The 12,639-nt window shown below is 53.1% G+C and overlaps 2 protein-coding genes across 2 annotated transcripts in view; one reads left to right on the top strand and one right to left on the bottom strand.

The window, feature by feature from the left end:
• The window catches only part of LOC144248836 (uncharacterized), a 115,133-nt gene that overhangs the window by 80,159 nt on the left and 22,335 nt on the right, over window positions 1–12,639 (top strand). The gene's annotated exons all lie outside the window — the stretch shown is intronic.
• LOC144248838 (olfactory receptor 14J1-like) lies at window positions 8,570–9,200 on the bottom strand. Its single transcript, XM_077790819.1, has one exon. The coding sequence runs from the start codon at window positions 9,198–9,200 to the stop codon at window positions 8,613–8,615; it is 588 nt and encodes a 195-aa protein (XP_077646945.1). The 3' UTR covers window positions 8,570–8,612.

Raw genomic sequence — 12,639 nt, 5'->3', positions numbered from 1 at the left:
AAAATGACCAAATATCTCTTGTTAAGAGGTCTTTTAAAATTATCCAACCAAGGAATGACACCTAAATTATTTTCCATTTTAACCCAATAATTGATCCCTCGAAGCCAGCAATGCAGACTTTTCTGTCCAATCACAAAATATCACCCAAACGCATAAAGGAGAAAGTAAATAAGAAGAACCTGTGTCCACCCTAAAACCTCAATATTGTATCATATTTATTATTATGTTCTAAAACCCCAAGCTGTATGTTTTCCACCCTGTGGTAGTATACACCTCTAACCAACTACGCACCCGTAACCCCAGTGCTATTAATCAATTTTGGAAGCCTTCTCCACAGCCTCAGGTCAAATGCAGTGTTCTCTTACAAATCTGTGCCTTTCAGCACAGCAAGTTTAACATTCTCAGCATCCAGGGTTCCAACACTCATGGAATCAGGGACACTCCTGTGACACTAAAGGCCTCACTGAACCATTGTGACACCACAAGGCCCCATTGAACCGAGGGGCCATTGTGACGCTATGGAGTGTTGGCAGGCCAAGGGGCAGCTGTCACACTGAGTGGCACCATGGAACCAAGGAGCTGCAGGGCCCCATGGAACTAAGGATTCATGGAACAGTGTGGGACCCCACGGAACCAAAGGTCCATTGTGACATTGTGGGGCCCATTGGAATCCTGGAGGCCATTCTGACACTTTGAGGCCTTGTTGAATCAGGGGGCTCTGCAGGGCCCCATGGAGCCAAGGAGATCCTTCTGACACTGTGAGTGCCCATGGAACCAAGGGTCCATTGTGACCCTGTGGCACCAAGGAGACCCCTGTGACCCTGCAAGGCCTCATGGAAGCAAGGGACCATTGTGACACTATGGAGCCCCATGAAAACAAGAGGCCAGCGTGACACATCTGGGCCTCCTATGTGGAGTTGCGTTATGTATATGTTTTATTATCCCTGTATTATGTATTGGTTTATTCCTTTGTACCCCCGTGTGCAACTTGGTTTATCCCCAGTTTTCCCGCCTTGTCCGCCCTTCCCGCCTTCCCAGTATCTATCCATCACCCTGAAAGAGGCATTTTACCCCCCCCGGGTGCCTTGTCTATCACTCGGTGCCCCTTCCCATCCATCCAGAAGCTTCTACTCAGGGCACCGGGTGATTGGGCGAGGACCTGGGGCTCCCCCCATATCCTTCCCCCATTGGACCCCACCATATCCCCCCATCCCAGAGCCACCCCCTATCCCTATCCCCATTGGTCGTTAGATACCCCTCCCTTACAGTTTATAAGCCAGTGCAAGCACCTTGTGCTTGTTCCTGTTGGCTGGCACCGTTCTAGGATATTTGGCCCCGTTGGGCTACAATAAACTCGGACTTAGCCCCCAGCAGGATCCGCTCTTCATTTACCACCGCGAGGCTTGCTAGCGCTGCTCGGGACCCACAAAGGCACTCTCCAAACCCCAGCTGGGAGCGGCAGAGGGTGCCTCCATCGCCCGCCCTCGCCCCAGGATGAGAGCTAGCCGGGGCTGAGACAAAGGGAACCGGGGCGGGAGCGCGGCACTCCTGGAACCAAGGATCCAATATGACACCACCAGTGTGACACTGCAGGGTCCCATGGAAACAAGGGGCCGGTGTGACCCTGCAGGGCCCTATGAATCCAAGGGAACAGGTCACAGGTCTGGTTGGCTTGGCCTGACTGGTCCAACTGACCTTGGCATGTCAAGGGTTTCTTCTCATGTACCCCTGAAACAGAGCCCTGGGGCTCTGGGCTTTCCTTGAAATGGAAAGGAACTGCCCTTCTCAATCAAGCATCCATGGCCAAAATGGGATTCCCCTCTCAAAATTCCCAATATCCAGGGATTGCTCCTAAACAAAAGCTACCATTACCAACATGTCTATTTGACCTTGTCTTCCTGAGACCTGGCTCTTACCTGCCTTCAAACACTGAGGCTCTGTGCTTTTCTTCCTGTGGAAAAGAACCATCCCTCCTGCATAGGCAACCATGGCCAAAATTGACACTTTTCCTCCAAAATTCCCTATATGCAAGGGTTTCTCCCAGACAAAAGCTGCCAGGACCGACTACTCTGGCTTGCCTTGGCCTCTGGTGATCTCCCTGTTCTGCCCTGCAACACTGGGGCTCTGTCCTTTCCTTCCTATGAAAACAACCATCCTTCATCCTTCATCCATCTCCTTCTTTCAGCCAGGTGTCCATGGCCGAAATTGGGATTCCACATCCAGAAATTCCATAGTCAAAGATTGCTCCTGCACAAAAGCTGCCATTACAGACAGGTCTGGCTGGCCTTGGCATCCTTAGGGGGGCTCTCACCTGCCTTCCAAACACAGGGGATCCATGCTTCCCTTCCTATGGAAAAGAACTGGCCTTCTCCTCCAGGCACAAATGGCTGAAATTGGGATTCAACATTCACAATTCCAAATATCCAAGGGTTGGTCACTGACAAACCTGCCAGGACAGACAGATCTGTCTGGCCTTAGCCTCTGGTGAGTGCAGAGTTCATCAGATCCTGAAACACAGGGGCTCTGTGGTTTCCTTTCTGTGAGACCATTGTGACACTGTGGGGCCTTGTGGAACCCAAGGGCCATTGTCACCCTGGGGGCCTCATGGAAGGAAGGGGCCACACTTCATAAGCAAGCAGAACATTGGGACACTGCAGAGTGCCATGAAACCAAGGGAACATGGAACAGGTCTGGCTGGCTTGGCCTCCCAGGGGCCACCTGACAAATCCAGCTGATCTTGGAATGTTGAGGGCTGCCTCTCATCAGCTCCTGGAGAACTGGGGCTCTGTGTTTTCCTTCCTATGGAAAAGAACCATCCATCTTTCCAGATGCCCATGGCCAAAATGGATACTCCTCCTGAAAACTTTCATATATGCAAGAGTAATCCCACCCAAAATCTGCCAGGACAGACAGCTCTGGCTGGCCTTGGCCTCGGGTGGTCACATCTCATCTCAAGAAAGCCCTGAGGAAATTATTTGAAGAGGTTTGGCTGCTGGAACATCAATGAGTCTCTCATTCTCTGAAAAATGCAGATGCTCTTCTGATCCTATGTGTATTTTTTTCTCATTGTGCATTATGTGTGAAAGATAATTTTCAGCAAAGAAATATTACTCTTATCACTCTCCCAGTGTTATCTGACACAAAACACCTCATCTACATATGGCTCCAGGCCACCTGTATAAGCAAACCCAAGAAAGAGTACACCAGGCATTATTGTCTCTGCTCCCATCTGTCACATCTCCTCTGGAGCTGGAGGTGCAGCCCCAGCACTTGGGAGGGCTCAAGGGGCCACAAGCTCAGCTCCCACACAGAGAACCTGTGGACCTTGGATGCTTTTCCTGCCCCTGCCCGCTCAGCCAGGCTGAGATGGACACTGATGGTTTCTGTGCCAGGCTCTCCCAGCCCAGCTCCCTGCCAGCTCTGCCAGCTGCCCTGAGCTCTGGGCAGCACCAAGGGCCTCTCCCCAGCACAGCCCAGCCGGCTCTGGCCCCACAGCTCTGCTCAGCCCAGGCTGCTCTGGGAATGGAGCAGCTGAGGAATGGAGTCACATTCAGGGGTGTCCCCAGGGCTCAGGACTGGGGCCAGGTCAGTGAAATCTCTTTTTTGTTGATCTGGATGAGGCCATTGAGGGCACCCTCAGTCAGTTCCAGGTGAGCCCAGGCTGGGTGGGAGTGTGGCTGTGCTGGAGGGCAGGAAGCTCTGCAGAGGGATCTGGACAGGCTGGAGCCATGGGCCCAGGACAATGGGATGAGGTTCACCAAGGCCAAGGGCCGGGTCCTGCCCTGGGCTCACAACCACCCCAAATCCCTGGCCGTGTTCTGCCCCTGATCCCCACAGCCTGTCCTACTTCCTTCATCCCTGCATTGCCAGGGACTTTCTGGGACAAGGGAGATCTGCTCTGGCTATGGAGGGAGGGCACAACCACAACTCATCAGGTTTGTGTCCTTTGGGGGTCAGGAACTGGTGAGACTCAGAGGCACAGAAAGTTTCTCTTCATGGCTGACAGACCATGGATGAACAGGACACTATTTAATAACAATCACGCTCTTCCCTGAGCTATTTGCTACGTCCCAGCAGTGCCTGATGAGTCCACCATCCACAAGTGATTTCCATACTAAAAGTGATTTTAGACAAAAGTGGTTCTCTGATAGATATAAACACAGTTAAGTTCTTGCATCAGGATTCTCATCCTGAAGTGGGGGCAAAACAGCTCAAACAATTCCTGATGTGCAAAGCTGTCAGTGGTGGATGGAGAAGGGAGGTCAGGCTGCTTTTGGTGTTGAGGAAATGCTGAAATCAGCCTGACTCATTTCATCTCCTCCTGGCCTGGCTGATCTCCCCTCTTTCCCCTTACACCCATTGGCTTCTGTCTCCCACCAGGCCCCCAGTGAAGAGCCTGGCTCTGTGTTCTCCATCCCCTCCTCGCTGGCACTGCCAGGCTGGGATGAGGAGCCCCTCAGCCTTCCCTGCTCCAGGCTGGACAAGCCCAGCTCCCTCAGCCTCTGCTCACAGCCCAAGGGCTCCAATCCCACCTTGGAGGCCCTTCCCTAAACCTGCTCCAGCTGCCAGACATCTTTCCTGCCCTGGGGAACCCAACCCAGGCCACAGGCACCTGGATAATCCACGTCCTTGATGTCCTGGTCACACAGCCCTGGCCCCTTTTCCCCATGTCAGTCTCTGGGGTGGATCCTGTGGAACATCCTTTGGTGGAGGCTGTGGCTCCAGGGGCACAGGGGGGATACCAGGGGACAGGGACCCCTCTGGGCATGAACAGCACTGGACTTGTTGGGAGAAACTGTGAGGGAGACCTGGGGTGGAGTGACCAACCCAGTGACCTCACAGAGCCCTCCTGGGATGTCACACAGCCTCTCTGAGATGTCACACAGCCCCTCTGTGAAGTCACAGCCTGGTCTGAGATGTCACAACCCAATGTCTAATGTCACACACCTGGTCTCTGATGTCACAGACAAACCTGTGATCCCATAGTCTGTTCTGGGATTTCAGATCCCTGTTCTGAGTTGTCCCAAGGATGGCCTATGATGTCATAACCCCTTGATGGCCTCACATAAGCCACTCTATGATGTCATGGACCATTCTGTCATAGATCACTCATGTGATGTCATAGATCACTCTCTGACCTCATGTGACTAGATGATAAATTATCTCCACCAGGTGAGCTGACACCTGGAGCTTGTTCTCCAAAACCCCAGGCCTATGGAAACCACACAAAGCCCATTGTGGGAGAAGGGGAACTGGAAGTTCACAAGCCTCAGTGTCCTGCCAGCTCAGCCAGGACCACGGGAATATTGGGGTCCATGACCATCAGGGATAACCAGAGAGACCCCCAGGACAGAAGAACACATGGGTAACGGGGAGGGGAAATATGTTAATGATTCTGGGGAAATGATTATCAGATGTGTGTTTAGTCCAGCACAATCAATGGATATGTGTGCAAAATACACAATATGAACAGACACTTTCCTGTACTCAGCATGCTCAGCTTTGGGAGGAGCTATCCCCCGTGCATCCCCCTGAATAAAGAATGCTGCTTCTTAATGCTGCACTGGTGTTAAGGAGTTTTCTGTTTTACTGAATTTTTGGTAACACTCCACTCCCAAGGAAAGCTCTGTCTCCTGCTGTTCACAAACAGGGAAGGGCTGGTGGCAGATGTGGGGGTCAGAGGCTGCCTGGGGCACTGGGACCATGAAATAATCAAGTTTTCAATGATCTGTGCAAAAAGGAGGGGCAGCAACAAAACTTCCACACTGGAATTAGGAAGGGCAGACTTTGGCCTATTTAGGATGCAGGTTTGGGGAGTACAAAATCAGGTACTGATTTTTTTTTAAGGGAAAGAGCCCTTAAAAACAAAGGGGTTCAGGAACGATGGACACATTTTGAAAAAGCAATCTTAAGGAGGAAGGAGCAGCCTGTCACAGTGTGGCAAAAGATGACCTGGTGAGGAAAATCACTGTCCTGACTGTCCGTGGAGCTTTTGTGGGAACTCAGGGGAAAGCAGAGAGAGCATTAACTTTGGACAGGTCAGGCAACTTAGCAAGTGTTTAAGGAGATTGTTACATCATGCAGAAAGAGAAAAGGAAAGAGGTGAAATTTCACTTAGAGATTAACCTGGACACTTCTGTGAAAAATAATAACAAATGTGTCTATGATTAATAGCAAAACGTGGTATAAGGAGAACCTCTACTCTTTATTGGATGCAGTGGAAAATAGAGTAACTAAAGATAAGGGAAAGGCTGAGGTAGTTAACACCTTGTTTGACTCAATTTTCAATATATGGAGAGATTGTCCTCAGGACAAGAGTTCTCCTGGGCTGGTAGATGGACACAGGGAGCAGAACAGGCCCTGAAATCCAGGAGGAAGCAGCTGGTGACCTGCTGGGCCACTCAGATGCTCACAGGTGTATGGGATGGGATGGGATCCATGGTAGGAGGATGAGGGAGCTGGTGGATGAGCTCCCCAAGCTGCTCCCCACCATTTGCCATCAGTCCTGGCTCACCAGGGAGGTCTCAGAGCACTGGAGGTGCCAGTGGGAGCCCATCCCCAGGAAGGGCTGGAAGGAGGATCTGGGGAGCTCCAGGCCTGTCAGCCTGACCTCGGTGCTCGGCAAGGTTTTGGAACAGATCACCTTGAGAGCCACCACAGGGCACCCACAGGATGGCCGAGGGGTCAGAGCCAGCCAGCGTGGATTTAAGAGGGGCAGGTCCTGCCTGAGCAACCTGATCTCCTTTTATGACCAGGTGACCCACCTGTGGATGTGGGAAAGGCTGTGGATGTGTCCATGTGGACTTGGACATTGTCTCTGACAGCATTCCCTGGAAAAGCTGCAGCCCATGGCTTGGGCAGGTTCCCTCCTGGCTGGGAGATGGAAGAGCTGGCTGGAGGCTGGGCCCAGAGAGGGGTGGGGATGGTGCTGCACCCAGCTGGTGTCCAGTCCCTGGTGCTGTCCCCAGGGATCTGTGCTGGGCCCAGTCCCGTTTAACACCTTCCGAACATGGAGCATGGTGCTGGTATCATTAACCGAAGATCTGGGTGAGGGGATCGAGCCCACCATCCCTAAATTTGCAGGTGACACCAAGCTGGGTGTGAGTGTGGATCTGCTGGAGGGCAGGACAAGAAGACACAGCCTCCAGCTGCACCAGGGGAGGTTTAGGCTGGACAAGAGGAAGAAGTTCTTCACAGAAAGGGTGAGTGGGCATTGGAATGGGCAGGCCAGGGGGGAGGTGGCAGAGTCACTGTCCCTTTCCAGTGGCACTCAGTGGCATGGTCTGGGTGACAAGGCGGTATTAGGGCATTGGTTGGACTTGATGATCCCAAAGGTCTTTTCCAGACTATTTGATTCTGTCATTCTGTGATGATTGGGACACTCTGGGGCCATTTTGACCCTGCAGGGCCTCGTGGAACTAAGAGGACCATGGTGACACTGTGCAGCCCCATAGAAACAGGGCTCCATTGTGGTGCTCTGGGGCCAAATGGAACCAGGGAGTCCCCGTGACACTGGGTCCTGGTGGAACCACAGAGGCCATGGTGACACTGTGGGGCCTCGTGGAACCAAGGGGACACTGTGAACTCTGGGGACTCAGGGAATCTGGAAGGCCCTTGTGACACTGTGTGGCCTCATGGAAACAAGAAGTCCATTGTGACACTGAGGGGACTTGTGGAAGCACAGAGAGCATTGTGACAGTGTGGGACCTCGTGTGACCATGGGGCCTTTGTGACACCCTGGGGCCCCATGGAACCAAGGGGCCACTGTGAAACTGCGGCACCAAAGAGAACATTGTGACACTGTGGAGCCCCATGGAACCAAGGAGTCCATTCTCACATTTTGGGGCCCATGGAACCAAGGAGACCAGTGTGACAGTGCAGGGCCTGGTGTAACCAAAGGGACATTGTGACACTGAGGGGCCCCTTGGAACCAAGGACATCTTTGCAGATGACACCAAGCTGGGTGTGAGTGTTGACCTGTGGGAGGGTAGAAGGGCTCTGCACAGGGCCCTGGACAGGCTGGATCCAGGGCCCAAATCCAACAAGGTGAGGTTTAACAAGTCCAAGTGCCAGGTCCTGCACTTTGGCCACAAAAACCCCTGCAGTGCTACAGGCTGGGGACAGAGGGGCTGGACAGCAGCCAGGCAGAAAGGGACCTGCAGGGTCTGATGGACAGCAGGCTGGACATGAGCCAGAAGTGTGCCCAGGTGGCCAAGAAGGCCAATGTCTCCTGGCCTGGATCCATTCACCAGGAATGGTGTGGCCAGCAGGAGCAGAGCTGCTGTGCCAGCACTGATCTGCCCCAGCTCTGCACACAGACATTGCTGCTGCCGCTCCAGAGAAGGCAACAAAAGGGCATCTCTGCAGAAAACTCTGCTGGGAGATAATTTAGTTCCTTGAAAGCCACCAAGAGTGCAGCCCATCATTGACTCTGTCTGTGGCCACAGGGAAGGTGTAGAGTAACAAAATTAGAAATGGCACAAACAATGATACTTTTTTGTGGACAATTTGAAAAACCTAAAACAAAGTAAAAAGAACCTCGATAATGAAACCTACAAGATTTACCAAAGATGATATGTATTACAAGTGATTTTCAGAAATTGGCCAGAATTTTAATGTTTCTGAAAGCATCCAGTCATCAGTCTCCACACTGCAGCCTTGAGCTCCTGGTTCCTCAGGCTGTAGATGAGGGGGTTCAGGGCTGGAGGCACCACCGAGTACAGAACTGACAGGGCAAGATCCAGGGATGGGGAGGAGATGGAGGGGGGCTTCAGGTGAGCAAATGTGGCAGTACTTAAGAACAGGGAGACCACAGCCAGGTGAGGGAGGCAGGTGGAAAAGGCTTTGTGCCGTCCCTGCTCAGATGGGATCCTCAGCACAGCCCTGAAGATCTGCACATAGGAGAAAACAATGAACACAAAACAGCCAGATGATAAACAGGCACTAACAGCAATGATCCCAAGTTCCCTGAGATAGGATTTGGAGCAAGAGAGCTTGAGGATCTTGGGAATTTCACAGAAGAACTGGCCCAGGGCATTGCCATGGCACAGGGGCAGGGAAAATGTATTGGCTGTGTGCAGCAGAGCATTGAGAAAGGCACTGGCCCAGGCAGCTGCTGCCATGTGGGCACAAGCTCTGCTGCCCAGGAGGGTCCCGTAGTGCAGGGGTTTGCAGATGGACACGTAGCGGTCATAGCACATGATGGTCAGGAGATAAAATTCTGCTGCAAGAAAAAAGAAAATCAGAAATACTTGGGCAGCACATCCTGTGTAGGAGATGGTTCTGGTGTCCCAGAGGGAATTGTGCATGGCTTTGGGGACAGTGGTGCAGATGGAGCCCAGGTCGCTGAGGGCCAGGTTGAGCAGGAAGAAGAACATGGGCGTGTGCAGGTGGTGGCCGCAGGCTACGGCGCTGATGATGAGGCCGTTGCCCAGGAGGGCAGCCAGGGAGATGCCCAGGAAGAGGCAGAAGTGCAGGAGCTGCAGCTGCCGCGTGTCTGCCAGTGCCAGCAGGAGGAAGTGGCTGATGGAGCTGCTGTTGGACATTTGCTGTGGCTGCACATGGGCACCTGGTCATGGAGAAAGGACAGTGAAGTGTTAAAGGAGATATCTCTAAGTAAAATCAAAGACATTTCACATACACCTCTTTTTTCTGTGACACACACGGGCATATTTTTGTGTTCAAGAGTTCTGCAGATTACTTTTTAAGCTCCCACCATGTCTCTTCTTGTGTTCTTGGGTATCAGAAAACTGAAGCATTTCTCCTTCTCCCAGGGAGAAGAAAGCAATTTCTGTGAGGCAAAATGATAAGTGGAGACTGAGGGGAGATGGTCTGTCCTTCTGACATGTTCAAATTTCTCTGGGCTTTAACCGCTCTCAGTTAGAGGATGATAACCTTCCCACGCTTCCCCTAAAATGTCACCAGGTACTGCTGAGAGCAGATGGATCCACCAAAGTCCAGCTCCACCATTTGGAGCCAAGGACTCACGTTGCTCATTTCACCAACCCAGCAGCATTTTCAGGGTCACAACACCTCTACCTTTCCCTATCAACCTTATGACTCAAAGATGCTCTAGGACAGGTTTGCACCCTGCATTGAAGCTCCCAGCTTCGGCTCAAATCTCAGGGACACTTCCAAGTGTCCTTCTGATGGCACTGGATGAAGGGAGGTGCAGCTCCTTCCCTGGCTGCACTGCCAGCATTGCCCAGAGCCGGGCACTGGGGACAGCTGTGTCACCCTGAGCCAGCTGTGCCCCCTGCCAGAGCCCCCAGTGCCGGGCAGCTGCTCCCAGCCCTGTGCTCTGCAGAGGGAACTGGGCCCGGGGCTGCAGAGCTGCCCCACGGCTCTGCTGCAGCTCTGCCTGCACAGGAGGGGCTGCACGCCTTGGAGCCCCGGCCCTGAGGGCAGAGGCTTGGCTGGGGCACAGGAGGGAGGGGGCTTGTTCAGAGGGAGGGGCTGCACTGGAGGGGATCCTCTGGACATCTCTAAACTCTCCCTGCCTCAGCATTTCTGGGTTTTGTTTTCTCTCCTTCCCTGATCTTCTCTCTGCTTGCTGGAGATTTTCCTCCTGCAGGTGTTTCCCTGTGCCTCATCTCTCCCTGCCAGCACTCCCAGAACCCAAATCTCTGTGCACTCTCCTTGGCCTGACAGAACCCTGCCAGTTTGCAGGACACTGGCTGGGGGCAGGTTCTATTTGCAGCTTGGAGAAAGGACAGCTCAGATTGAGCCTGATGGCTCCAGCAAAGGTGATGCTGGGGCTGTCCATAGGCAGAGTGGCTGAAAGCACATTAGGGATCCCCTGTGAACCTATTAATTACTAAAATAACACTTCTATTGTCTCATGCACTTGTCAAAATTCATAATCCACCATTAATATTTATCCCCCTTCCCTGCCACTCTCCAATAATAGGAAACCAAATAAAAAGTCTTAGGAAATTTCCTCCTTTTTATCAAAATCGTTTTCTTGGAAAAATTCTATGACTGATCAGAACCCCTCAGAATGTCAGAGATTCATGAATATTTCACCTCCCCAGCACCAGAAATACTCAGAGTTGTACTCACAGGGTCTGTGGGCATTGGGATGTTCCAGCTTTAGGAGATCACTGCAGGAGCTGCAGCTGCATTGTCCTGCAGCCAGAGGTTCCTGTGCCAAGGGCTGGCAGTGATTCTGCCCCAGGCACTTCTCAGTCCCTTCCCAGCCCTGACTGATTGAAGCTCTCTGTGCCTCTGTGCTGTGCCCAGGCTGGCTGCAGGCAGTGCCCCAGCCCTGCTGGGCTGGGAGAAGAGCTGCTCAGCAAGAGAAATGTGCTTTTGAAGCTCTGCTTGGTTACCAGCATCACCCTCTGTGCCAGGAGCCCGGCCCAGCTCAGCTGCACAGACACAGCACAAGGACTTTAATGACCGTCTCAGGGGCTGCTGTTGTTTTCATTAGTCTCATTCCCAGAGAGTGTGCTCAAAAAACTTCTCAAGAACTCAAAGTGTGATTGAAACACTGAAGTTTCTTGGACTTTTAATGGGTCCCACTGAGGGACAGCACTGAGAAAGTGTCCCCAAGTAGAGCATAATGCTGGAGCAGAGATGACAGCAAGGGACAAGCAAGGGAAAGGTGTCTCTGGTGCTGAGCAAACCTGGATGTGTTTCAGGAATGCAAAGGGCCCAGGCCTGAGCCCCAGACCCTGGCAAGGCAGATCCTGTCCCTCCTTCATTGCTCAGGGCTCTTCCCGGGATGGGCACTGGCATGTGGGGATGTGCAGTGCCAAGGGCAGGACCATGGGGCGGCCCCTGCCAGGCTGCTGAGCAGGGACAAGGAGGCACTGAGGCCCCAGGGCTGCAAGGGTCACTTGTCCCCTGGTGGCCTCAGGCCCAGGGCCAGCAGCCATGGCCAAAGGGCTGCACAGGTTGGCTCTGTCAGGGCCTTGCAGCTGCTGCACATCCCTGAGCCCTCTGCAGCCCAGGCTGTCCCACGGTGTCCCTGCCCTGCGCCTCTGTCCCTGCAGGCTGTCGTCACCCCCGGCTGCCCCACCTCGCTGGCCCTTCCTTTGCTGGCAGCTCTGCCTCCTGCTGCCCCTGCCTGGCCACACAAAGCCTTGGGCTGCTCCAGGCTCCTGCTGGGGACGTGCTGCACCACAGCCCTGCCCTGGGAGGGAAATTCCTTTCTCCTCCTGTGTCCAGTCTGGACTTCCCCAGCTGCATTTGTGGCATAATTTCTCTCCCTGCCTGATTCCCACTATGGAGAAAAGCTCCACCATTTCCACATCCACCCTTCAAGCCCTGCCAGGCCACTCCTGATCTGTCCTCAGTCTCTTCACAACTGAGCCCAGGCAAATCAGCCTCCATACATGGGTTATGTTCTTGAGGCCTGCAAAACCCAGCTCGGGAGATCTCTGGGCCCTGTCCAAGGTGTTTGCAAAGGAAAACATTCTGCTCATATCACCAGAGGCCAAGGCCAGGCAGAACTGTCCTTCCTGGCAGCTTTTGTCTGGGAGCAATCCTAGGATAGATGGAATTTTGGTGGCTACATTCCAGCTCCTGCCATGGCCCCGGGACAAGAGGGTCAGTTCTTTTCTGCAGGAAGAAAGGAACAGAGACCCAGTGCTTCTGAGGCAACTGAGATGTGACCATCAGAGGCCAAGGCCAGCC

The sequence above is a fragment of the Lonchura striata genome, unplaced genomic scaffold (assembly GCF_046129695.1).
Source record: "Lonchura striata isolate bLonStr1 unplaced genomic scaffold, bLonStr1.mat Scaffold_92, whole genome shotgun sequence".
Lineage (NCBI taxonomy): Eukaryota > Metazoa > Chordata > Aves > Passeriformes > Estrildidae > Lonchura > Lonchura striata.
This window is presented reverse-complemented; position numbering and strand designations above follow the sequence as displayed.

Excerpts from the sequence above, each read along its gene's own strand:
- LOC144248838 (XM_077790819.1), bottom strand. The coding sequence starts at position 9,200 with ATGTGCTATGACCGCTACGTGTCCATCTGCAAACCCCTGCACTACGGG.